Genomic DNA, 27318 nt, shown 5'->3' with positions numbered 1-27318 from the left:
TACATGCAATCAACAAAACACTAACTAGTTTTTATTTATTGTTTCCAAATCACTTAATCAACTACAATGTAGCTGTATTGGGCTTGTCTGGGATGGAAATAACTTTTTTCATAGCAGCACAGTGGTTTAGATTTTGTGACAAAAACAGTGATGATAATACAGCAATGTTTTGGCTGTTGCCAAATACTGCTTGCACAGCATGAAGGCCTTCTCTTTCTCACCACTTTTTCTCAGTTTCCCCATCTCAATAATAGGTTGAAGATGCACAAGAAGCTGTAAGGGGACACAGCCAGGACAACTCTTTTGAATCAGCAAAGGCATATTCCCTACCCTATGATGTGCTCAGCAACAAAACTGGGGTAATGCATGAAGAAGGTGTTGAGGGCCTGGGGAATTGTCTTCTAAGCTGGCTTTTGCTCGAAGCCTGTACTGGGATTGGTGTGCTTATAGGGGGTGGTAAATGACTGCCTTCGTATGGCTTCTCTCTTTGTCTTCCCTTCACTCATTAAACTATCTTTAACTCAGCCTGTGACTTTTTCCTTGTTTGTGCCCATCCCATGCTCTCCCCACCCTGCTGGGAAGGCATGATCAGGACACTGCGTGATGGTTTAGCTGCCAGCCACGTCAACCCACCACAACAGCTTATATTATTCTTATCACAATAACAAAGCTCACAACAAATGCTAATATCTTTCCAGCATTAATGAAGCCTGACCCTTCTACATTACCCTCAAATATTTTATTTATATCTCCCTTATAAGCCTTAGTTTAAAGTAGCAGACTATGCAGGGATATATTCAGGCTTTACCTGAGCAGTGACTGTGTTCCAGATGCATAACTCATTGCCATTCACAGGGAAAGCACAGTGGTGGTGACTGCACGCCAGCTGAACAAGGGGCTCGGGCAGTTTGGCTTTAAACAAGCGCTTTTCGCAGACAACGTCAGGATCGCTGCTTCCTCCAGAAGAACAACGGGCCCTGGCGCTTTCCATCTTGCGGCTGGGAACGGACCACCGGGGCCGGCTTCTCCCTCCGGCTGCGCCTTGCCCGCGGGGGCCGAGGTTCACAGGGCCCGGGGCGGAGGACCCTCCCGCGGGGAGCCGGAGAGCCGGAGAGCCCCGCCCGGCCGGGCTCCGCCGCCTCCCGCGCGCCCGGCGCGGCTCGTCACCAGGGCAGCGGCGCCGCCGACGGGTGGCCGGGCGGGACAGGCCTCGCTGGCCGCGGAGCGCGACGGGCCTGCGGCGGCACCGGGGGTCCCCTGGCCTGGGCAACGGGCCCCGCGGCCGGCGACAGCCGCCCAGGCCTGCTGCTCCCTCGCTCTCCAAACGTGGCGGTTCTCCGCAGCCGTGCCCTGGGCTGCACAGAAAGCAGTGTGGCCGGCAGGTCCGGGGTAGAGATTGCCCCACTCGACTCCGCTCTAGCGGGACCCCAGCTGGAGCACTGCATCCAGCACGAGACAGGCAGGACCTGTTGAGCCGGTCTCTAAGGACGGATGCCAACACCTCTCCTGTCAGAAGACAGGATGAGAGAGGTGGGGTTTTCGCAGAATCAGAATGGGTCAGGTTAGAAGGCACCAAAGTGGGTCATATGGTCCAACCTCCCTGCTCAAGCAAGGTCATCCTAGAGCACGTGGCACAGGATTGTGTCCAGGTAGTTCTTGAATATCTCCGGTGAGGGAGACTCCACAACCTCTTTGGGCAATCTGTTCCAGTGCATGGTTACTCGCATAGCAAAGGAGTTCTTCCTCATATTCAGACAGAACTTTTTCAGCCTGGAAAAGAGAAGGCTCCAGGAACACCTTATAGCAGTCTCCGAATATATACAGGGGGCATGTAAGAAAGACAGAGAGAAATTTTTTTACCAAGGCCTGTAGTGTCAGGACAAGGGGCAATGGCATTACACTAAGAGAGGGTGGATTTGGATTGGACATAAGGAGCAAACTTTTTACAGCACAGGTGGTGAGGCACTGGAACAGGTTTCCTAGAGAAGCTGTGGATATCCTACCACTGAAAGTGTTCAAGGCCAGGCTTGATGAAGCTTTGACCAACTTGGTCTCCTAGAAGGTGTCCCTGCCCACAGCAGGGGGGTTGGACTAAGTGATTGTTAAAGGTCCTTTCCAACCAAACCCTTTCAGTGGTTCTGTGACGCAGAAGGCACAGGACAGACCAACCCATGACAGCACATGAAGCAGCATCACTAAGAAAAAAAAAAAAAAACCTTTTCTCTCACCAAGTTTGTGGATGATGCCAAATGGGGAGGAGCAGTCAGAAACCAGATGATGAGAATTTTGTGGAGTCCAACAAGAGTAAGTGAAGTCCTGCATTCAGCACAGAGTAACTCCATGCAAGAGGATAAGCTGAAGGATGGCTGTCTGGGAAGGGGCTCCACAGAAAGGATCCAGAGATTTTGCTGGAGAAGCGGAATATGAACCACCACTGTGCCCTTGCAGCAGAAGCAGGCAACAGCATCCTGGGCTGTGTTAGTAAATAGAGAGTAGCCAGTAGGTCCTGGGAGTGCTTTTTCCCCTTTATTTGGCACCTGGAAGGCCACATCTGCAGTGCTGTGTCCAGTTTTGGGGTTTTTTGGTAAAAGAAAGATATTGACATACTAGAGCAATTCTAGTAGGGGGCAAGAAAGTTGGTCAGGGTGTGGAGACGGTGATGTACACAGAGAGGCTGAGAGAACTGGGCCTCTTCAGCCTGAAAAAAAAGCAGCTGAGACCTTATTGTTGCCTATAACTACAAAATTGTAGGATACAGGGAAGACAGAGATAGACTTTTCTCAGAGGCACTCAGTGATAAGCTGGAACTTGTGAAAATCCAATTGGATGTCAGCAATTTTTTTTAATACCATGATGGTGGTTGAATATCAGAACAAGTTTCTGAAGAGTCTCTATCCCTGGAGTTGTCCAGGATCAAATGGACATGGTCCTGAGCAACCTGATTTAATTTAATTCCTGTTTTGAACAGGAAGTTGGACTGGAGGAGTTTGGAGACCTCTTTCAACCCCCAGGTTATGATTTTATGATCAAGTGTGTGATCTGCACCAACTTAAACCATTTTGATATAGATCAATCTGTGGACTCAATATCTACCTCAATTACATTTCAAACATACTTTCTATAGGAATATCTTATTGTGTCTATAATTAGGACTATGAGCATTTTTGCCCTATATGGGCATCTAATATACATATTATCATTGAGAAAACAATCTCCTTGTGTTACTTTTGCCTGGAGAAAGTACCAGTCCAAATTCTCTTTTGTGTCTGCATGTGAATTTGGGTAACGCCACTGTATTGAGCACCAGCTGCCCAGAGGTAACTCAATGCACTGCACATGACAGTGTTTTTCTGAACTGTGACTCATGGCTGGAAATACTAGAGAAAATTTTATTGCTGGTGACAATTTTTCATGAGTGATACAGTCATGAATGTGTTATGACAATTTAGTCATCAGTAAAGAAAGACAAACACTGACACAGGAAAAAAAGGTGTTGTTCTGCCAGGCAAACAACCCCTATGAGTCTTAAAGAACTTGTTCTGAAATGTGTTGTGTCTCAACTGCTTCTAGGCAGTTTAGTATGCTTTTTTACAATTTTCACCATAATTCATTTGCATCTTTTAATGCTTGCAGATATAATACTTCCAACATCTTACTGTCCATAACAAGTAGGGAACTAGTAGCAATCCAAGAAGTATCAAAGATCTTGGACTGATTTCTTGACTGATCCAACAGCAGTTAGAACACCAACTGCTTTCCCGCAGCTGAACCCTGAGCCAGTAACATCAATCTGATGGAGTCCAGTTCAGATCATCACTGCTTTTCACCCTTCCAGTAGGTGCTGTTGCTTCTCAATGGCCAAGATGCCACTCATCCACCACCATAACAGGCAGCAGATTTCTGTCCTGTTGGAACAAGGCGACAGTTTTATGAGAACATTAATGATGTCTAAGTGTGCGAAGAGAATTTTTCACCTCACCACACCCCCATGAAACACCTCCTGGTGATGCCCTGTTTCTATGCAAAACAGTGCCTAAAGGATCTTGGCTCCAGCAGGTTCCCACATCCTGGGTACTCACCCATGTCAATCGGAACTGACAGCCATGTGGAAAATGAGAGACTGTTGCAATTTTAGGGCATTTTAGGGAAATAGTAGTCCTTTACCATATCATGCTTTTGTGTCCAACAGTATATTTCTATTGGTCTCAATATTCAATCATTGTAAGAAGAAATTTAAAAATTAGGTTTAGCAGCTTTAATATTTTAATGTTTTAAGCAGTACTCTGTTTATAAGATTGAAATTGATTTTTAAAAAGATGAAATTTATGAGAATCTGCATCTGTCAGGTTTATGCAGCCCATTTGTTTGAGGTAGGAATGAACAGAACAAGTTATGTGGGTTTTATGAAATTGGAGGGCTTTGAAGACAGAACATTAACTCAGTTAATACAGGGCCCCTGGGGTACATAAACAGATTCTCTTGAATCTTCTAGAACACAAAGCACTTCATGCAGATTTTTTTTTTCATTTCAATCCTTCACTCTTGCTTATGATTTTAAAAAGCTCAGCCAGGTCAAGGTATCTGTTGAAATCAATGAAATCAAGGCGTATTCAGTAGGACAACAGACAACAGGCAGAAACTGATGCACAGGAAGTTCCACCTCGATGTGAGGAAGACCTTTACTGTTTGGGTAACTGCACATCAGAACGGATTGCCCAGAGAAGTTGTAGTTTACCTCACCGGAAATATTCAAGAACCATCTGGATGCAATTCTGTGCCATGTACTCTGGGATGACCCTGCTTGAGCAGGGAGGTTGGACCAGATGACTCACTGTGGTCGCTTCCAACCTACCCATTCCATGATTCTGTGAAAAGCAATATTTTGTTTTAATTTTTTTCTCTCTTCGCAGTGTTCTTCTGTTCTGTGATCTCAGGTCTGGTCTAGGCCGACAGCCAAACAAATTGTCACTAACTCCTGCAGGGACACACAAGCCCCAACAAGCACATTACATCCCATTTCAGTGCAGTTAAAGTTAATTTCTCCAATTTTAGGCTTTCATTGTGAAGACCGCTGAGCGTGGCGCAGCACACCGCCCACACTCGGACACCGTCGGTGTCTCACCGCCCTCCTTGGCCCTTCATTCAGGAGCCCCCGCGTGGCCCCGCCCCACCGCCAGCTCTCGCGATAGCGGGGCGGTGGCCGATGCCCGGGGCGGGGCGGGAGCGCCGGTGGTACTGGCGGCGATCGGGGGGCGGCGCGGAGGTCCCACCTGCCCCCAGCGACCCCCGCCCCCTGCCGCGCTCGCCGGGGCGCACCCGAGCGGCCCCCCGAGCGCGCAAGGGGGCGCGGCGTCCCGCCCTGCCCGCCGGCTCCTCAGCGCCGGCCTCCTCCCGGCCGCCGCGCTGCCCAGAGGCCCGCCCCGGGGAGGGGCTTCCCCGCGGCGCTCCGGCCGCACAGCGCTGCCGCACGTCCTCGGAGCCCTCGCTGCTCTTCCTCGCCGTGGCCGCGGCCTCGCCGTCGCCGGAGCCCCGCGGCAGGTCGGAGGTGAGCCGTGCCCCAGCCCCTGGCCGGCGGGGTGACGCCGAGACCACCACCGGGGCCGCCCCGCGCCCTCCGGAGCCGCTGCTGCCCCCGGAAGGTGTCCCGCCCGCGGGGAGGCGGGAGCGAGCCGGGTCGGGCAGAGGTGCTCGTTCCTGTCTCTGTCCAAGGTCTCCTGGAATTGCCACTCCTCCCGAGCGCTGCGCCAGCGCCAGGACGCTTTCGTTCGTCTCTAGATAACTTTAATTAATTTTCTGCTCAGATGTGGAGGTCCTCCTTTGCCTCCGCTCGAATATTTCATCACTACGTTGATGTAAAAGTGGCAGAGAGTAAGCTCCGTGATACGGGGAGACAAAAGACTGTCCTTTCCTGTCGCTGTTGAGGGAGTTTTGTCAGTCTGGCAGGTTCTGCGAATGCTGCGCCTCCGTCTTTTGTGCTGGCTTTGCAGAATTGTGGCTTTGTAGTAGAGAGGCCTCTGGGGCAGAAAACTTGGAACTACAGAAATAGTTGTACATTTTTTTCCCTGTAGATCTGTTTAATAGTAAGACCTCTAAGGTTTAAGTGACATCTCAGTGGAAGTAATGCAGTTTGTTTAGATGCTAGCAGGGTACAAAGCAACTTACAGGCAGCTTTCGCGTTTAAGATATTTTAAGTGTCCTTATGGAAGGAACGAGGGGATGAGAATCTTCCTCTTAAACTTGAACGTGTTTAGGATTGTGGTTCCTGTGATTTGCATGCCAGATTCAGTCAGCTATATACTTTGGAAGGGAGGTTGCTACTTTGCACGCACAGACTGAGCACAGCTGTTCAGAGGACTGCAGTGTGGCAGGCACGCTCAGGCAACCCAACTGGGACCGTGCAGCAAGGAGGGAAAAGGGTGTAAGAGCCTTGATCTTGCAGCAGTCATTTCCATCTTCCCCTTGCCCCAGTACTTTCAGCCTTCTCTTTTGTAAGCAAGTGCTGTAAAGGGCTGGGTGTTTGTAGGGTAACGAAATCTTGAAAGTAAATGCATTTTTTTCAGGGACAATAAGCTGAATTTGTCCCTAGAAACAAGCCACACAGCAGAATCATAAATCAATGTATTACCTCATTGGATAATGTTTTTCTTTCTAACTCCATTCCCAGTGCAAGTCAGAATGCCTACTGCTTCATGCGCACATCCAGATTTACACCTTTACTGTCTTTTGAAGTTGAGATGAGAGGATGGAAGAAACAAATAGGATGTCCTAAATACCTCATAAAAAGTTAAGCTTCTCCAAGCATGCAAAAGCCTTCCTTTTTTAAACTCTTTTATTTTAGTTTTTTTTAAACTGAAGTTAAAATAATTATTGGGTTTCATCCCTTCTGGTTACCTGTCAGATTTGTCAGGTATGCAGGTAGAATGAAACTAAAGTCTCTGTGTCAGTTCTGTATGAAAGAGCACTGGCTTGATGATTTTGTGTTTAACTTTAGGGAATTTGGGCCATTTTCAATCTGATTCAGAACTCTGAATCTTAGCACTGTTTTTTGTTACTATTAAAAAATAAAAGTTAATGAACACACTTAATTGAAGTTGTTTAACTTGGTATGGGCTAGAGAGGATTTATAAAAATCCAAAATTAAAAAAAAAATCAATTCCTGCCAAGAAGGGAATATACTAAAATCTGATTTGTGTTTTGTATTCACAAGGTAGCAAACGGGACACGGGAAGAGTCCAAGTACAACTTGAAACCATGGCAGCACACTGGAGAAAAGTCCTGATAATATGTGTGACAGCTCAAGTACTACTTGTAAATGCCTTTGAGGAAGAGGATGTACCTGAGGAATGGATTCTTCTTCATGTTGTTCAAGGTCAGATTGGAGCAGGAAACTACAGCTATTTGAGACTAAATCACGAGGGAAAGATAGTCCTTCAGATGCGAAGTTTAAAAGGTGACGCTGACTTGTATGTATCTGATGTGACACTTCACCCCAGCTTTGACGAGTATGAGTTACAGTCTGTAACCTGTGGCCAAGACATGGTCCACGTGCCTGCACACTTCCGCCGCCCTGTGGGAATAGGGATTTATGGCCATCCCTCTCACCTGGAGAGCGAGTTTGAAATGAAAGTGTACTACGATCGAACAGTTGTACAGTACCCATTTGGTGAGGCTTCTTATAACCCTGAGGAGATGGAGGCAAACCAGAAATACTCACAGTCTACAGAAGATGAATCTCAGGATGAGGAGTCTGTTTTCTGGACTATACTTATTGGAATCTTGAAATTAATACTTGAAATTCTTTTTTAAATTGATACACACTGGACTAAGTCACACTTCAGCCTGTGAAATTGAGTATCAATGACATGCTGTAATATTTAATACTCCTTGTTATGTTTCCTGAAGAGGTATTCAGGTTACATTTCCTAAACCAGAAAGGAGGCGGGGAGAAAAAGCCATATTTAATTTTATATTGTAAATCCTCCCCTCTATGTAAAATGAGCAGCAAGCACAGTATTTGCAGTGCTCTTCAGAGATCAGGGCTTAAAAATGAATGTATAGTTGGGATCTTGTTAACTTCACTTTTAAATAGGTGCTTGGGAACTCCAATTCAGTATTTTCTATTGTTTTTTATAAAGAAAAACGAAATAAACTCCTGCACTTCAGTGCCCCCCCAAATATCCTCAATTTAGAGCATATTTAAAAATAAAACCTGCTGCTTTTCGAGCAAGTATCTCCACTTAAACCAACTAGCAATGGGTTTGAGTGTATTCATCAAGTTGAGGAGCCGAGGGCAAAGGAAGGAGAAAACAATCAATCACCTAAGGGGATAGGTGGTCTGTATTTTGGCTGTGTGTGCTCTGCATCATGTCAACCATCAGTCAAGCAGAGATCTATCAAGTCACTCATCGCCACTGCAAATCCATGACCTGAATCAAATGCATGTTGCTTCTTTGCTGTTACTGTAGGGAGAGGGAGCCTTCAGCTGTTGTTACTTGTCAGTATGACATTTTCATGTCTCGTTAAAAACAACACAGCATATAGTATCTCGAACCTGAGGGGTGCTTTCTTACCCTTCCCTTTATAGCTTTTTGTGATTGATCTCTTTTTTTTTAGCACATCTTTATGCAGAAGTCATTAGCTTGCAAAGAAAATTTCTGCTGAAAGGAATTTGCAGTACATTGTAAGAAGGTCATGTCATACCCACTCTTCCTCTAAAGTTACTTTTCCCAGGAATATTTTTTCTTTGGTTGAGTCTTTCAAAATAACCAGTTGCTATGCAAGTAGAGTATATTTAAAATGCTCTGTAGTTTTCTTTTCATGGAGCTTACTGATGAGTGCACTAAAATAAACAAATACATTACTATAATTTTACACAAGTGGTGGATGTACAATTTAAATTGCATTACTGAAAGACTTCTCTTTTGGAGTGGAAATTTGGTTTGTCTGTCTCAACATCTGACAGGACATGATTAGTGACATGTATCACAAAGAAATAATTATATAGACAAATTTAAAAGTTTATTTGGTAAAAAGAAAAAAAAAAGTGGTATTGTTCCTCTAAAAGTGGTTGATTAAATAGCACCAAAGTATCACTTTAATTTGTGCATTTAAGTTTTGGAGAGCAAGTTTTTTGGGGTTTTTTAGCCCTCTTTGCTGTTTTTCCCCCTTCTTCCTCCTCTTCTGGGTACAGGAGGGTCTTTTTGACAACAATCACAAATCCAGCGACCTAAGAAAAGAAAGTTATCAATTATTGGGAAACTAAGTTTGTTACTCATCTAATTATGCACCTTTCATCATTCTAATAGGTGCTTACCCATTTGCAGTATTTCCTTTAATGCAAAAAACCAGTGCATTTCTTTAAAATTAAGCATCTTTTCTATAAAGCAGCATATACAATTCATGCTCCCTTGCAGACCCCTTACATGTAACCACTGGCTACACAAATCCTTATGGACCTCAAGAAGTGTCAGCACTGCTAAGGAGGTGGTTATTAGATAAGACTTGAGAAACAATTTTCAAGTTTGCCAGTTATATTTTCAGGTGACTGACTATAGTTCAAGGTTATGGGAAGTTACCCAGAGCAGAAATGAATGGCAGTTGGGGAGGCATTTAACTGTTTATATTACAACAGCTGGAATCATAAAGGCTGCTTTGGTAATTTTATAGGATTTTAGACATATGATTTATTTTGTTTACATTCTTATGTCAGCCTGAAAGTGAAATCAACCACAGAACCTGTACTAAAGTGACAGCTAGCACCAGTGCTTCCCAAAATGGGACTGTACAGCATTTCTGAAGTACTGTACAGGGCATACTGTCACTGCCACTGAATACTTATTCATAAACTTACTTACCATGGATTTAGTATTACATGTAAAGCAACAATAGCACCTGTTATTTTCTTTCTACAGCCTTGAGTTATTGAGATGATATGAGTGACTGGGTAATTTAAAGGTACAGGCAGCCTGCCTGCCATAGAGGTACTTCAGTTAGAGCTTTGATGTTTAAGTAAAAAAGGGAGGGAAAGAGTTTAAAGAGGTGTTTACAAATATTGAAACTACTTTTGAATTTAGAAGCCGAAATAGCTGCACCAACAATTAATGTGAAAGCTATGCACTAGCAATATGCAGCAATACCGTTTCTTTTACAAGTTTCTTTCATTAAAAGAGGTAAATACCCTCAGTGTTCTATGGATATGGAAAAAAAATAGTTCTGAGTGAGCCTGTTTGGTTTATGTTGTAAAAGTCCATTATATTTCCTATATAGGAATTGCCAGGTTAAACTGTGCACAACCAAATATACAGAAATAAAGCATATTAAAAAAATCAGGTCCTAGAGTGTGAATGCTTTCCTACAGCATTTCTTACTGCTACCCTTCACACTTGTTTTAAATTATTCTTTCAAAAGCAGTGCATGGATTAATTCTGAGAGAGCGCCCAGGACTCAGAGGAGGTGTGAAGGGAACAAGTAACTCTTACTTTATTACCTGAAGGGATAGCGTCAAGCCCCACACAAAAAGTGTGATAACCACGGTCACATACATCACAGAACATCATTTCTTCTTCATGGTGAGGCTGCCCACATATAATGCACGTTTTACACTCCATACATTGCCAAGGATAAGTCTTAATCATAGCAACAAGCTCCGGGGTCATATCAAGGCAAGAAGGGTGGCCTAGATTAAAACCAGTATTATTACTTTTATGTCTGAAATGAAATTTAAAATTAGTTACACTCTTTGCTTTTACCGAAGCTGAAACTTAGCTCACCTCCTGGTAAGATCCCACAGTGCACCAAGTATGCTAGTACTACAACATGGAAGAGAGATGGAGTCTTAAAGAAGGACAGAAAAGGCAACTGAACTGTTGCTGCACGTGTGTAGGACACTCAATATGTCCACAAAAAAATCTGTCAAACAAACTCCCTTAGGAATCCACTGAGTGTACGCAGATACTTACCACTGTTGTCACACTGGGAGCAATGTATAAGAGCTTCAGGTTTTCCTTTCTTGTTGGAGTCCTTACCCTTCAGACAAATTCCACATATAGCATTTGGAATGACCTTTGGCTGGAAGGGTAGAAGAGGGCTATAAATTCATTCCAGAAGAATTTACAGATTCAACAGGAAATGTCATCTATCTCCTTAACTATTAAAATTAATAAACTGTTAGGATGTGTGAACCTTAAAACACATGACAATAACTGACAAGCAGCGGCACTGAAAAAAAATCATAGATTAAGTACATAAAATTTTCCATTTGTCATACATAGTGAGTTATATATAAATCAAACTGTATCAAAATCATGTACTTGCTTCTTCCCATGAATTCATCAGCTGACATGCTCCTCAATGTAAACTAAACATGACAGGATGAAAAATTTCACTAAGTTTTTTCCAATAGAGAATACTACATTAAGAACTTCCATGTGGATTTCCTGTTTATGGAGGAAATTATATACAATTTATTTGCATTACATTTGTCCTTAAATAGAGAAAACTAATTACAAAAGCAATAAACTTGATTTTTTCTATCTAGCTTCAAATTATCTGGTTAGCTATGCCATACAGAGCTCTCTCTTTTACTATTCCTTCTTGTATCCACTCATAATCACTATAAGAAACAGAGCCTTGCATTTAACTACACATTTACATGCATAATTTTTCTAAGTGATCATGTGGAATGTGTCTGGGTCCATGAGATCCATTTAAAGGGTAAGAGAAATAGCAGGCTGTCACAATGGGGAACATTTGTCTACGTGTGTCTATTCTGTGTCTCAACTCCAGAGATACACCAACAGTTTTATCCTATTGAGGAAGAAGTACGGCATTACAAATTTCAGAAACATGGCAGTAGTTGTACTGAGCTTTGACCACTGCATAATGACATTAGTGACAAATGTAGTTTACACTTAATGCAGTGCTCACTGATGTTAAACTGACTAATGCCGGAGTTTTAAAAACAATAGTGCTGTGTAGACACAGCTAGTAGAGAGAGCTGAAGGCATATCCTCTTTTAAACAGCTTGTCAGTAAGCAAGAAGGATCCCAGTCAACTACCAAACACACATTGGGAGAAGAATGCGGTTTAAAGTAAATTCAAAAAGTGAAAACAGAAATATATATATATATATTTAAAAATAATTACCAAGATCTTTTGCAATACCAACTTATCTTAAAATGTGTTTATTTCTCAAGGCAGTTTTTCCTAGCACCTAGCGAGATAATTAAAATCTTGACTCACTGTTAGAGTAGTCAGGATACAATGCTTCAAGTTTTCTGAAGTTTTCAATCTGATTTTTATGTCAAAACATGGCTACGGCCTCCTTCAAATTGTCTGATCTAAAGAGTTTTCAAGAAAGCAAACCACCACACCAGATGTTTATAGGTAACTTCCTTCAAAAGATGACAGAGGCATTCATAGACACTTTTTTTTGCTTATTTATTTTAAAAAAGCAAAGTCAACCTGTTTTATACATAAATATAATAAAACAATAAAAGAAGTCTAACATTCACAAACATCTCTACAAAATAATAAATATAATGGAGGCAAAAACACATACAAACTCTTTTACTGTTAACTATACTACGTGTCCTACATATATACCTTTATACCCTGCTCCTCCCAACAAAAGTGGCACATGCTTAAACCTCATCAGTGTGGCAGCATTTACCCTTCTATTGCTTAGGCTATATTCTATTTTTTTAATTGTGTTTCAATCTATTTCTAGGAAAACCAAGCCTTTCTAGAATAGCAAGTGTACTTTCTAATCAGACTTCTAGCTTTGTATTTTTCTAGATTTGTATTTTACTGCCTTTAATATACAACAGCACACTCCCTTGGTTCTCCAGGCAAACTAAAGTGAGCACTGTACCTGTGTTAGGGTATGTGCAGTTCACACTCTGATACACATAACTCTCAAGATAGACATTGATACAGATGCATTTATTAACAATGCTTCCATCTAGTCTTATTTCACTAAATTGTATTCATTACATACTGTGCATGTTAGGGGGCATGAAAGTCACAGCCTAATAATAATGAAGTTCCAACAGTATGGAAGTATTTTTACAAAAAAAAAAAAAGACTATTCACATTTCAAACCAGCTCAATTCTACCACCATAAATGGCTTTTAGAAATGCTATAAAAAACATCTGTCAAATCTAAATGGGAAGTCACAATATCCCATTTCATTAGGAGTAAATTTTGCTTTCTATGCCCTCATCTTATTGGGATAAGGATGGGAGAGAAAATGAATGCAAGGTCAAAACAATGACTTCCTGTTCTGTAAGTTTTCACTTCCACGCTGCTGCACTGCAGCTCTCAAAGTCAGCTTTCCAACTACACCATTCTTATAACATGCTATTCTGAATGCAAAGCATTACATTTTCATATGCAGTGACCCGAAACAGAAGTGTTGCAAAATATAGATTCTCAATACATTTCAGTTTTATGTGCAAAAAATCTGTACTTTTAACAGTACCCTGTGTGTGCAATTGTAGTAGTCAGTCCTGCAGCAACAAAGACTCGCTACTTGTAACATGACAAAATGTAAAACACATGCTAATTGTTCTTTGTTAAAGAACTGACAATAAAAAAGACGCCATATAAAATACAATATTTCTTTTACTCAAAAATAACTCAGTGGAAATGTATGGAATCCTGTAATACTCATAATATGGCTATTAATTATACATATGTATGCTGATGCCATAGCAATTATCCTTCAATTTTAACTACATGTAACCAAAAAATTAACTGTTCTACAAAAATAGTCCAATATTAGAGAACAATACAGAACAAAAGTATTATAAAGACTTAGAATTCACAGGGAAAACATTTTAAATTAGTTAAGCCTTCAGCTCAAAGTGCCTTAACATTTAGGCACATCCGGTAGGTATATAGTTATCTGGTGTTTTTATAGACTCACAAACAAGAATCATTCTGTCTTACCAGTTAAAACAGTTCATGTAATTTGGCTTATCGCAAGCTTTCAAACATTCCCACAAAAAAGAAAGCCAATCCTCTCACCCTTCCAACACAACATCACCACCTCTGACTTATCAGATGGCTGATGTGGGCAGGGTATGCTGACATTGCAAAGATGTGGCACTGTAAGTTTACAGCAAGACCTTGTTACTAACGGAACTGGTGATTTTGAATGAATAAATAATTGTTATGTGAATCCATTTTCAAAATGCAATGCTGTATACTACCATTGCTCTTCTGCAATTAGAAGTTCAGAACTTTGATGAAAGTTCTGCTCCATTAATTCTCTCTTTATGCATTTATAAAGCCATTAAATAGACTGGACTAATTAAACACTTGGGCATGTTACAGCTAGATGAAACTTCTGTAAATCAGTGGCACACAATCTCTAACGTCAAGTTAAACAAAGCTAAAGCAAAATTCCATCTTTGGATTTCATGTTCATGGGAATATGAATATGCATTCCGTGTCTACAACATCTTGCAAAGTTACATATAAAAAAATATACATATGGTAATCACAGTCTAAATCTCCATAGTTCACATATTTCTTAGTAAGTTCCTGAAAAGAGAAAATGCAACTGGAGCTTGCTGTCTGCTATGAACTTGTACAGATAGTGTATGTAGAGAAAATTTATCAAAGCTGTCCAATTCTTGCTGGAAATTAGCTTCTTGATATAAGTTATAGTTTATTTACTATTAACTTGGTAAATACAGATAGTAAATATTTATAAATATAAAATGCAAGCCATCAACAGCTCACTTTTGCTGAGACAGTGTCTCATCACATACAAACTTGTCACTGACAAAAGTGTTCCTTGTCCTGTAAGTCTCAACAAGTATTCCTGACTGTTAAGTAATCAATCCTATCTTAACATAGCGTATTCCCTCTCTATGGGTCTATTCCTGCTCCCACATAAGTCAATGGAAAATTCTTATTTCTCTCAGTGGAAGAGGACTAGGCAATTACGTGCTTTGAAAGTGTTACAGGATTATTCAGATCCTTTCTCAGTATGCAGAATAATAACACATAAATAATGCATGTCAATTCCCGTTTCTCCTGAAAAGTATTTTTATTTTAATGTTAATCTTATTTTTACCTTAATCTTATTTTTATCTTAATTTCTGAAATTATTACACAGGAATACTGGGGATTTGGGTCTTAGGTTTGGCAATCACTGCTTGACAGCTGAAATGTCTTAACATCCTCACAAAGTTTTTAGCTTAGATAAAAGTATATTGCCCACAAATGTTTCTACATAGTAAAAACTACATAAAAAGCTATTTTCCATATACTGTTAAAGTGGTTATGTAGTGTTGCCTATACAACTGTAGTAAGCTTTTTGCCTTCCATGTTATACATCGTAACATCGCAGGATAAAAGGCTGTATTTAAAATCAATGTCACAACAATATGTTCAGCTATATAGCTGCACTTTACAGCACTGGTCTCTTGGTGTGCTGCCATACTAAACAGTAGGGAAAAAAAACTGATAGTGAATGATAGTTTTAAACTGACACATACTTCTGACTGCTGTGTTAAGGCAGACTGAAAAATGTAAATTTCCAACACGAAATCCACAATAGGTTTTTCTAGTGTTACTGCCTAGGAATCCAAGAAGTTAACAGAAAACAGAGGCCATTGTACAGCTAGGGTAAAGGAAAGCCCCACATGAAATACAGGCAAAAAGGAAATAAGGAAGCGAACAGATAGAGCACACAACAGGAGAACAGCAAGTGAAGTACAGCAAGCAGAAGTTCCATATTATTGAAAAACCCAAATACTTCAGGGAGAGGCTGGTGAGTAAAGTTCAGTCAGGGGCTTTTTTCTTCTACCTTGTACCCAGGAACTGATTTGGGTAATACAGAACGTTTGGAACCATCTTTTCTTGGAGTAGCACTTTTGTCTCTTGTTTTTTGTCTTCCCTGAAAAGAATCCTCCTGGTTGTCTGTGGCGCAATCACCTTCAGATACATTGCCAGACGAATTGTCCTATAATAAAAATACCATAGCTATATTTTTTTTTTTTTTGGATAGACAGACAAGTGTTTTGTATGCCCCTTAGAGCCAACTAAGGTAAGAGAAGGGTACATCACTCCTTCTGCAAAAGCATAGGTTTATCACAATCTAGAACACCTTTGCTCACAACATTCATTATCTATTTTTCTCATGCTAAGAGATTGGCATCAGCAACAGCAGTCCTGTTTTCCAGTTGGTCTTGGCACCAGAGTGGAGAGCGCAACAGTTGTAATTCTTTGAACCGTTTGCCATTAAGCCAGCAAGAAATCCATTATATGTAAGATGCTGTTTACAAAGTAAAGGGCCAGCAAAAAGTTAAAAGTGCCCTTGTCATGCATTTAAAGCGTACTACCAAACAGCACTGCCTTGAATTTAATATGTGAAGGGGTTTTTTTCTGCCACCCTCATCTACTATTTTCACCAGGAGCAATCTAAATATTTAATTTGGACTGCAGCAGAAGAATGCCATCAACAGCAAAACACATTTCCATATTTAATACAGAACCAAACAACAGGATTTATGTTGCAGTTAAAGGTTTTTTTTTTTTGAGGAATGAGGAGGCAAGAAAGAGGGGAAGAGTTTCAAAGAGGGTCAGAGATCAATGTAAGCATAATAAAGAGCAGCAGCACAAGACTTTTCTCAGAAAAGTGTTAATAAAGGCTTCCAAAAAAGCTCCAGAAGGAAGCAGCATGATTATTCACATTTATTACAATAAAACCCAAGAGGCCAAATAACAATGGTGCCCTACAGTAAAACATGCTCTGTACAAACATAATAGTAATCAGCCTAAAACCAAAACAGACAAAACAGACATAGGGCAAATGGAGGAGTATAACACCAAAGCAAATCAAACTATGTGGCAACGAGAAATGCTCTGTTTCAGCATTATTTTAGGGGAAGGGTTATTTAGGACAGACCCATTAAAACACTACAGAAAAGGAAAACTGCTACCAACTTCAAACAACGGGGAGGGTGAAAAAGGAAAAAGTATAAAGCCTAGTGTAGGGCTCACCAAGGAGATCTGACAGATGGTAGGTAGCTCAAAACTTAGAGGCCTGACAACAGCCACCTCTGTGTTCAACAGATGTTTTTCCTGAACTATATGCCCATCCTCAATGACTAGCAAAGAACCCCTGCTTCCACAGCCAAACCCATTTCACAGGAATCTGATTATAAATTTTGCACATTTTTCTACACTTTTCAAACTAAAGGACATTTTTCCTTCTCCATTCTGTCACCGAAAAAGACTTCTGAACTTCTATGAAAAAATCAAAGGATAGTCTGCTTGGCCCAGTTACTTTTCTTTACCATTAACACAAATGACTGTCAGTGGAAATGGAAACTGGGAAAAAATGGTTAAAGACCAACTTTAAAACAGCTGGAGTGTGATTAAACCAAAATTCTGAGTTGACATTTAACATGCTAAGTTTATATAATTTCTTCTAAAAAAAATGCAAGCAGAAGCAGTGTATTAATAGCCCTCTCTCCTTTGTTAATCTACAAGCTGATCTCTTCCTTCCTTCTTCAGTTATGAGTATCTTTACAAAATTCAAACAAAATAAATATTTACATGGCAAAACTTAGAATTATACATACCCACCATCAAATATGTTCATCAATCAAGCTAGAAACTGGTAAATGCACTTGTGACATTCCATTGCTGCTAAAATTAGGGTTAAACCTCTGGAAAGTGGTTGTCACCAACATACAAACTACACCAATACACCAATGGTTCAGTTGCACTCAACTCATTTGAAGCTCAGCTGCTCTCAAGCATTTAAAACACTATCAAGGTAGGTATGTGGAAGTTTCCCTTAACTTTCAGCTAACGCTTAATTTTGCGTTTGCGTAAGTAGAGAGAACATAAATATTTGTTTAAAGATGTAATGTTAAACAAAAAAAACAGCACCTTTTACCCTCTTTTTTAATTGAAATAAGGTAACTGTTTCTGTACTGAGTACTTCCTGCTTCTATGTCACAAAAAGGTATGAGATTATCAACATCTCTGCTTTAGGGATAGATTCTGTGGGACTCTAAACAGTAGAATATACTGTGACCTGAACTACAGCATTCATTCTCTTCAGAAATGCTAGCAACAACTTCCCCTTGCAGAAAAGGGCACAATGAAGAACTGCATTGGGAAGTTTCTTCAAGATTTCTTAAAAAAAAAAAAAAATAAAAAAAAAATTGAAGAAAGGGCCTGAAATTTCAAGTATTTGTTCCACTTACTTTAAAAATGGATCAAAATGGAAAGCTGGAGAGCAGTGTGATAAATTAAAGTACTAAAAAAGGTCCTCCTTTCATTTTGCAAATGTTGAAAGGTTCTACTAAGAAACTAGTGAAACTAACAAAAGTGAAGGGCAAGTATTATTTTGTTCAAGAATACTTTCAGCTTATCTCACCGAATTGCCTTTGGTTTTCCGTTTTTCATCACCTCGCCCTTCCTCTGCGTCATCTGAATCTCCATCACTGTCCAATGCAGGCAGCTCTGGATCCAAAGGAGGTTCATAAAGAGCTGTGTTTAATGGCAAGTAACGAAGTTCATCTGGAGAGTATCTAAAGTTAAATAAATAAAATTAATTAATTCATGTGTACTTGATGCATAAATATTAAATCACGCAGTATACCAGGACGTCAATAAGAAAGAGTAAGAAACACTTCTTTTTTTCCAGGAAGGCACATGAAGTTCTGAAAACACAGGAAACATACTAATTTCTCCTCCCAAATGTGATACCATGTAGTACTTGTCTTCTTTGTAGAGCAGATATTCAGAGAACACAGGAGAGTGTATTTGCCATGTTCCATAACTGTGTAAGAGACCACGGAAGCACTACGAATTTTTAACCAACCCACGCTACTACGCCCAACAGACCATACACTTTGTTTATAAATGTACAGTGCCCACATAGCATGTGTACAGTTCTAACCCAGGGCACACAAATACATTCAAAGCAAAGTAAGGAAAGAATACAGCTGTACATCTGAATTCCTTGATTATTGAAGGAGAATGGAAAAATACATATAAAAATATAATTTCAGAAGAATGCAAAGATCTAATTACATTGCTTATAGCCAGATACAGCTTAACATCCATAATCTACCCTTTTTCTTTTTAACTTAAAGACTAAGAAAAAAACAAAAGTTGTCTTACTGCTGATGACAAGCATTGTAAGAAATATGATACTATTCTGATGCATATTTTGAAAGGTTGTGTCTTTCACTGAGATGGATAAGCATTTTCACTTGCAGCTTAAAAGTGCAAAATAAACATGATATAGAGTAATTTTAATTCAATTAGTTTAACAATATTGAAGTCCTTCAAGAATGTCCTGTAGCATGCAAATTTGGGGTGGGCTGTATGAACACACAGTTGAACAAGCAAGGCATTTGCAGATGAAGAGCTTCTCTAAAGAAAACCAAGCATGTTCAGAATGAATACCATCTCTGTTGTACAATGGTAAGACTTCGACAATATCTTCAAATCAGTACGTATCTGTTCAATGATAGCATGTCACTAGTAATATCTGAAATTTATGTAAACAGTCAAGGACACATTTTTCATGAAATGTAAAGATCCAGCTTGCAATGTCTTTCTTTCTCACAAATCCGACATCAAATTTATCCCACAAGAGTAACCAACATTTTTTTTTAAATTTAGGAGTTTCTAAAAATTTAAAAAAGGACAGCAAGACTGTCACACAGAAAACATGTGATCACAAGCCAGCACTACAACACTTTGATACAGAAATATTAATCTTGGTACACATGCAGAAGCAGATGATAAGTAAATACATGAGGGTGGCAGGAGTGAAATCAATGTCTCCTTTTACCATGGTAAATATCTGAGCAGGACAAATCTTAGGCACTGCAACACATCAGGGTAGACAGTACTCTTGCAATCATTACTGACTGTTGTTGACAGAAAATGTCACACTATGCATCTTTCAAGATTAGCAAGTGTCTCAAACATAAAATTAAATCAAAACCTTACAGTAAAGACACTGAAATGTTTTCCATCTGCTACATGTAGAGAAAAGACATAAGTGCAAGAGAATTGGCAGTTGGCATGCTTTTAAAATACCTTTTGTAGTACTCCTGGAACTGGCCGGGTATGAGAGCCACTGGATAAGGACTAACCTTTGTTCTCTCTGTAGGTAAGATTTTGTATTTTCCTTGAGGCACCTGGATAATCTGCATTGTTTAATATAAAACAATGACATTTTTGTTTCACATACAAACTGTTGAGTCTTTCTCACCAACTATTCCCCCAAATATTTCTTAACTAGTCAGTTTTATTGAATTGGGAGAGCTACCTGAGTTCTGCCATGAGAAATTCAATTCATTCAAACAGAAGAGGTCCCATTCACAAAACAGTATTATTTATTAAATCCAATCCCTAAGTATCTAGTGAACTGAATGAACATTACGTAAGTACTTCAAACAGTGTATTAGGAAAAGTAATTTTAATATTAAAATCTAGCAATTGAAACAGTAAACATTAACTTTTGTGCGTGGCATCCTTAGCATGAATTTTCACTGTTGGCCCATACTGGTTGAAAGAACACATCCCTCTAAGTCTGAAACCAGAGTAGTATAAAAAATTCCATTAATAATACAAATACAAGGAAAGGAGAAGTATACATTGAAGCCTTCCTTCCCTCAGAAGGAAATAAAATTAATTATCTGCTATCTTGCCTCTAATATGGGTCAATACCAGAAAGATGTAAAATTTCCACAATAGACTGCCATGTAATAATTTGCAGAGAAAATTTTGGTGTCTGTATAGAAGCAGAACAGTACTGCTTCAAAATGTCAGCTAATTTTTTTTAATCAGTCACAGAGGCATGTAATATATGCAATACAAAAATAATGTAACATCTAATGAAAAAAGGGCATAACACTGACAGCAACACTCTTTTAAAGAATAAATAATTTTCTTTTTTACTTCAGGTATTGTTCCAGCAAAATTTTGGAGGTATTCCAAAGAAGAATTAGCCGTTTATATGCATAGATATAGTAGCAACAGAAGCTTCTTAGTAACCTAAACAACCCTCTTAGTTTTATTCTTCTACCATCAGATTAAAGACATGATAATAAAATAACACTGATATTTTTAGAGCTTCCTGAGACAAGTATTTTCAAGTTAAAAACGTTTTCAGATTAAATACATTTGAGATTATTTTTAGCAGTATTACCCATTTAAGAGTAAAACTGTGTAAGTCCCTACATGACTGAAACAATAATCAAAAACCTTTACAGAAGTTAAAATGGTACCAAAACCAACTTTACTAAAACAAGTAAGGAGCTACCTGTTAACATTGGTAAGAAATTTAAATCTGCCTACATGAGTCTGTAAATCAAAATAGGCTCTTCTTTCTTCCATCCGCTCTCGGTTTAAATTGCTGTTGAATTCTGCAGCTTTCTTGGCAGCTTTTTTAATGTATTCTGGAACTTTACTGGCTTCTACTTTCTGTGTGTTCTGCTGCTGCATTTGCTGGAATAAAAACAATTTTATTAATCCGCATACATTTCACTATCAGTTTGAGAACAGCCTTTTCTCACACTTAGTGTTACAGATGCGGTTCACTTATATGCTAATTACTTACAGAGTACTCTTTATAATGATCTGTTATTCGCTGACGTTCTTTCTCTTGCAGTATAACAGAATACTCAGCATGTTTGGCAGGGTATTCCTTAATCATAAGATCAATTACTTCATCACTACGCAAAGCTGTTAGACCTAAAATAGATAAAAGCAATAATGATGCTGTCTGGCAAAAGCAACTGTCGGTTATTTATATCCCACAATAACCAACTCAAGTTTTTGAGCAGCGAAAGACAACAACCTACTTTGCCTGTAATTTCTTCCTTACAGCTACAGACCCCTTCAAATTGACTTAACCACCTACTTAGAACTCCACAGTGAGGCAGAACCTTTGTTCTAGATGGCACCTAGTAAACTGTTAGTTTCAGTTTCCAACACCGATCAAATCTTAGTTTCATTAACCTGCAGAACCTTTACTGAAATTATGAGGTTTACATAACGCCTCATACAAATCAAGAAAGAATCAACATGAGGGCAATTCAGAGCAGCAAACTGCTCACAGACTCCTAACTCCCAAATAAAGCATCTGAAGTTCATAAGTCAAAACACCTCACTTTGCAGCCACAATGCAGAACTCTTCTTTTAGAGGTTCCAATACAACTAATCTCCAAACACAGACAATGGAATGGAATGACTTATGTTACTACCACTGGTTGTAAATATAACCTTAAAAATATGGGTAGTTGACTCAGCACACATCTCTGTTGAATATATGAGACAGAATATAACATTTTACTTCTATTAATAAAAATTAGATATGGTCTCATCTGTATAGTCAAGTTAAAACAAATAAATACAGAGGTGGCAGGTGAGAAATAAAGGTGGTATACCAAAGATTGTTAGTATTTAAAATGACATTACATTTACACATTTACCCATGATATACAGAAAAAAATGTGGCAGGCATCATTTAAACTCTAACATGTCCAAGCCACATATATTAGCAGGGTAAGAAAAATATTCTTTAAGCTCTTTCAATGTAAGCCTTAATTACATCATTCCATTTCAAGTACATTAAAGTGCCTTAATATACACTCTTCTCATCTCTAACATAGAAGTGAGACCATTTAAGAGCTCCAACCAATGCAGCAAAACAAGACTGATGTGCTTTTTATTTGAAAAATTACGGTAGTCTGTTTCTTAGGAGAAAAAGGTTCTAGAAGTTAATTTACCAGCTAGCAAAATCCCTTCTAAGTAATTAGAATAGATCCAAAATATATATTTTTTTATAATAAATCTGGAATATTGATACTTCATGGTCAATTTACCAAATTAATAATAAACCAGTTTTAATTTCAGAATTTAAGTTTTCAGTTGAGAGTGATGCAATTCTTCTCTACTAAACTGAACCCCCTTTTTCTGTGTGTCATAGTTTTTATACTGTAACAAGGACTCAACAATTTGTTTTCTTACCTAGTGTGCATTGAGTCTCTGTGATAACATTTAGTTCTCTGAGGTAGAGTTTCTCCTTGTGAGACAGATCTCGTCTTTCTAAATCTCCAAAGAAAACAAGAAAGAGCAATAAAAATGTGTGCAGTTACTCAAACTCCTCCATAAACACTGTCAAAGTATTTTGACAATTTTGTTTCCAGGCAGCTAGTCTGTATTATATTACTACTTCAACAAACACTGTAATTTTATAAAATAATTTTAAATTTAATACACAGTGTAGGGACATGGTCAATTTTCTTGAGTACCCCGCCTGCAGTTATGATTTACAGAAAACTAAAGAAAACTGATATATGAATTTAGATGCAATAATTATTAACAAGCATTAAAAGTACAGTCTTTTTTAATTTTACTATGCCTTTTAAAAATAAATTCTATGACAGAAGTTTCAGATTTAACAATTCTGAATAATGAAGGCTCAAATACTAGAACCTCCACAATTAGTTTTAAAATTCTTCCACAATGTAGGAATGTTGCCACAATTCAGGAAATAAAATATATAGTTAAATAGTAAGAAATTACCAACAAAATACTTAAAAATAAAATTGAGGTAATTTTCAAAAGGTACTTGCTGATCTAATCCCCAAATCAGACTTGTTTACAAATTTTTAGTGGCAATACCAAAAAATCTTATATTATTTCAAAAACCACAGAATACACTTTCAATACACCAGTTACAAAAATAAAAAGCACAACATATATAATCCAGGTATGCTTTTGCTAGGTCTTTTTTTAAACAGTTGGCTCATGCTATAATCAAAGAGACACAGACTACATCTGTTCAAAGACACAGTTCTGTAGAAGAAAAACTTTAAAAATAAATACCTGGATATTTTCTTTTAAAGGAAGTTACACCCAAATATTCACTGACTTGCTCCTGTAGCATATAGTATTCTCCTGTTTCATCTGGTGGCCATTTGTATTCTATCAAATTTTCAGCAGGAAAATAACTATATCTAAATATAAGAACAATGTTAGAATAAAGCACAAGAATCCTTAAGTGTAATACTTACATTTCAAAAAATTCAATAATTCCTATTTATATGGCAATAAACAGTAACTATGAAGTTGGACAAGCACTTCAGAACACTACATCTTGTTAATCCATTTCAAAGTCACTTTGTTACACCCAGTTACTTTGTTACACCCAACTTCACATACCATTCACCCAAATAACCATTCATCAGCATGCTAAGAGACAGAACATGAAGGAAGTGATATATATTGTAGTGGAGAGGATACCAGGAAAAGAAACTACTACAATATCAAAATTCATTCAAGAAGTATGCAATGTTTTAAAAACATGTCAGCTATGTTTCTGATTTTGTATCAGATGCAGCACTTTTTGTAGCATTTTAAAATAAAATGCCTTAAAATATGCTGGGAGCAAAAGACAGCCAGCTATTCATAGAACATCGCCTCAATTCAGAAAGATGTATGAAGAATATGAAAGTAAAGAAAAAAGAGCTTTACTTAAGCATATTGAACAATACAGTAAAACTTGCAATAAAAAAAGTGAGAATTGTAAAAAATGGTATTACCCAAGGTCTTGACTAGAGGTTTCACAGCTCCGAGAACTGTCCCCTGAGCCCATACGCCGTCTTTTGGATGGTTGGCTGCCATCATTGGAATTTTCTTCTGTGTCATCCTGAAATGCAAATGAAGGTAAATATTAAAAAATTAAGAATATTCAGCAGAGGGTGTAAAACATCAAAAAATATTGCAAAGCAACCCGCCATCTAAATATACCTGAACTACTGAGCTGTTCTATGTATTCTTAACAAAAAACTCATAAGACAGCTTATGCAGCAAATTATTCTTTGCTATAAACCAGCTGCATAAGACATGCTGGCACAGAAGTAGAGTTAGGTGGTTCCTCACCTGTTGCGCTGGTGGACTGAATACACAGAGCTGTAGCTCTGACCACCAATAATTCCTGATGTAAACTATCGCTGGAACTTAATCAGACTAGCTCTCAAAAACTGCAAGTGCAGAGCAAAAACACCAAGCCCTTGCTGAGAGCTGATGCTTAAAAATCAGGGAAAATATAATTGAAAGCAACGCAGGAGTTTATAGGCATACAGTTATCATACAGTATCATTACAGCAAGGAGCAAAGACTTGTGTTTTGTGAGGAAAAAAAAACATGAAAGAAAAAACCTGACTTCATATTGCAACAGATACAGAACAAAGCTATTACAAGGGAACACTCAGAAGTTAAGTTACAGGTGCACAGATTTCATGAGATCTGTACAAAGAAAGGGAATGAAGGGCGAAGAAGAGAAAAAAGGACCAAAACAAAACATAGAGTTCTGTAAAATCTAGAAGACCAGTGACTCAGCTGATCTTGCATTTTTCACTGCTTTGTTGTCCAACAATGCTATACAGCTCCTACCTGCATCATCAACAACTCTCAAAGCATTTAGTGACCAACCCTGTCTGATCAAAACCGAGATACGAAAAGCAGAAAACTCCAAGTAAATTGCCTATTGCAACAGGTAGTAGAGTCAAGAACAAGACAATTTTTTATAGTTGAATCTCTAAAGTGGAGTAGCATGAAAGAATCACATTTTATAACTTCCATGAAAGTTTAAGCAAGAAGAATTAACCTGTCAGAAATAAATGGATCAAGCCCAATTATACTTACTTACTTAATAATGCATTCTTGATTATTAGGTTTATGTTTCCTAATGTCTTTCATTCTAGTAGGCTTTACATATCATAGGACTTGAAATATCAATTTAGAAATATTCCAGCAAATCCGAATACATTACTTTGGTTATGTAACATTTCACAATGCTATAATCAAGACAGGCTATTGGGAAAAAGAATTTGTCTCCTGTATTTTTGGTTTATTTCTTGTTTTTCACAATTCTTCACAAATTTTCTTTCTTGTTAAGGAGCAAGAATATCTTTCACACAATAATAAAAAGTGAAAAGCAAAATATAATGAAACTGTTTTCTTAATGCAGCCATCCTGCTGTATAAACTCAGGTAGACAAACCAAGCAGCAGTCCCCAATCAAAACAATACTGCACTATTTTTTGACACAGCTATGTCTCATCAGCAGTTCATCCCTACTTCCCACACAGAATATTAATGCACTCTAAACCTTCTGAACTGCTAGACAGGATGAAAGCAATGCTCTACTATACCAAAACCACCAAGAGACTTCAAAACATCTTTAAAAGATAGATCTCAACCTGACAGGTTGGTGGAAGTGCCTCATATCAATTTCTACTTTCACTTCGTAATTTTTCTTTTATTAAATCCTGTAGTGTTAAAACAATGAGTACCCATACCACAGTAGAGATGAATGTCCTCCACTTACAATTTTGCTTACTTATTTGATAAAACTTCAGCAAATTCAATCACACAAGCTCATAAGTAAGTTTGTTGCAGAGGACTTAGCAGAAGTGAAAACACTGGCGGTGCGATCTAAGACACGCGGCTGTTCAACCACTCCTACTGTTCCAAAAAAAAAAAAAAAAGAAAAAAAAGAAAAAGGGGACACTTCTGTGGCTTTCTTTACATGACAAGTAAGTCAAACACTGCCAAAAAAACGCCCCTTCCTCCCCTAAAATTTCCTTAGGAAAAGTGACGTTCCGAACTCCTGGTAGGTCTATTAATTATAAGATCGACGGAACGATCCTTTATTATGCGATCGGGAAGCCTGAACTACCCGAGATGTGTTTCAAAGAGCGATGTGTTTCGATCTGCGTCGCGAGTCCTCGGCGCCACAAGTGCCCGTGGTTCCTGGGACGCGCCGGTGCAGCCCGGCGGGGTCAACGCGGAACTGCCCGCGGCCGAACCCAAACTTTCCCGGCTGCGGCGCTGCCGCACCGCCCCCGGAAAGGCGCCGAAGGACTTTTCGGAAGCAGGGCGGCCGCGGGCACCCAGCCCCAGACCCGCGCCCTGAGCCGAACTTCGGGCGCAGGAGGCCGCCCGGCTCCCCCGGCGGGCGTGAGGCGAGCCTGGGGCAGGCGGGTAGGGGGGGGTTTCAGCGCCCAGGCGGGGGAGCCGCGTGAGGCCTCCCGCCGAGGCGGCTGTAGCGCCGCAGCCCCACGGCCGCCGTCGCCCGCTCTCACCTTGAGGGACTGCGCGCCAGGCGTGGCGGGGTCGCTGTCGCAGAGGCGCGGGGACAGCACAGCCGCCATGGCTGCCGCCGGCTGGGCCAGGAGCAGCGCCGCCGCCGCCGCCGCGCGACCGGGCCTCGCGCCGCGCCCGCCAGCCCCGCCCCCCCGCGCCCTGCGGGGGGCG

General features: G+C 39.5%; 3 protein-coding genes and 1 long non-coding RNA gene across 11 annotated transcripts in view; 2 read left to right on the top strand and 2 right to left on the bottom strand.

The window, feature by feature from the left end:
* The window catches only part of LOC113969021, a 2069-nt gene extending 1545 nt beyond the window's left edge, over positions 1 to 524 (top strand). Inside the window, exon 2 of the long non-coding RNA XR_003534718.1 lies at positions 255 to 524. This is a non-coding gene — a long non-coding RNA (uncharacterized LOC113969021). The remainder of the gene's footprint in view (positions 1 to 254) is intronic.
* The window catches only part of WDR27 (WD repeat domain 27), a 107760-nt gene extending 106627 nt beyond the window's left edge, over positions 1 to 1133 (bottom strand). The window contains exon 1 of one of the 2 annotated variants that reach the window (XM_027686091.1): positions 809 to 1133. In XM_027686091.1, the coding sequence (XP_027541892.1) occupies positions 809 to 991 (183 nt within the window). In that variant the 5' untranslated portion in view covers positions 992 to 1133. The remainder of the gene's footprint in view (positions 1 to 808) is intronic. The other variant, XM_027686081.1, reaches the window with a different exon arrangement.
* Positions 1134 to 4789: 3656 nt separating this feature from the next.
* On the top strand, positions 4790 to 8221 carry CUNH6orf120 (chromosome unknown C6orf120 homolog). Of its 3 annotated transcripts, XM_027686041.1 has the most exons (3): positions 5480 to 5545; positions 6665 to 6734; positions 7208 to 8221. In XM_027686041.1, exon 3 carries the CDS (start codon positions 7252 to 7254, stop codon positions 7804 to 7806), a length of 555 nt encoding a protein of 184 aa, XP_027541842.1. In that variant the 5' UTR covers positions 5480 to 5545; positions 6665 to 6734; positions 7208 to 7251; the 3' UTR covers positions 7807 to 8221. The 3 variants fall into 3 exon arrangements, with proteins under 3 accessions (XP_027541835.1, XP_027541850.1, XP_027541842.1); XM_027686034.1 differs by lacking the exons at positions 5480 to 5545; positions 6665 to 6734 and adding an exon at positions 4790 to 4813; XM_027686049.1 differs by lacking the exon at positions 6665 to 6734 and having other exon boundaries at positions 5330 to 5545.
* A 657-nt stretch (positions 8222 to 8878) lies between these two features.
* Positions 8879 to 27318, bottom strand: part of PHF10 (PHD finger protein 10) — a 24482-nt gene continuing 6042 nt past the window's right edge. The window contains exons 1-12 of one of the 5 annotated variants that reach the window (XM_027685985.1): positions 27147 to 27240; positions 24601 to 24707; positions 23885 to 24015; positions 23024 to 23107; positions 21612 to 21745; positions 21350 to 21499; positions 20087 to 20196; positions 18408 to 18561; positions 15822 to 15977; positions 10959 to 11067; positions 10487 to 10675; positions 8879 to 9226 (exon numbers count right to left, since the gene is read on the bottom strand). In XM_027685985.1, the coding sequence (XP_027541786.1) occupies positions 9141 to 9226; positions 10487 to 10675; positions 10959 to 11067; positions 15822 to 15977; positions 18408 to 18561; positions 20087 to 20196; positions 21350 to 21499; positions 21612 to 21745; positions 23024 to 23107; positions 23885 to 24015; positions 24601 to 24707; positions 27147 to 27215 (1479 nt within the window). In that variant the 5' untranslated portion in view covers positions 27216 to 27240 and the 3' untranslated portion in view covers positions 8879 to 9140. Of the gene's footprint in view, positions 9227 to 10486; positions 10676 to 10958; positions 11068 to 15821; positions 15978 to 18407; positions 18562 to 20086; positions 20197 to 21349; positions 21500 to 21611; positions 21746 to 23023; positions 23108 to 23884; positions 24016 to 24600; positions 24708 to 27146; positions 27241 to 27318 lie in introns of those variants that run through there. The other 4 variants (XM_027685992.1, XM_027686002.1, XM_027686020.1 and 1 more) reach the window with 4 other exon arrangements.

This window comes from Neopelma chrysocephalum, unplaced genomic scaffold (assembly GCF_003984885.1).
Source record: "Neopelma chrysocephalum unplaced genomic scaffold, ASM398488v2 Primary Assembly neopelma1_23, whole genome shotgun sequence".
Classification (NCBI taxonomy): domain Eukaryota; kingdom Metazoa; phylum Chordata; class Aves; order Passeriformes; family Pipridae; genus Neopelma; species Neopelma chrysocephalum.
This window is presented reverse-complemented; position numbering and strand designations above follow the sequence as displayed.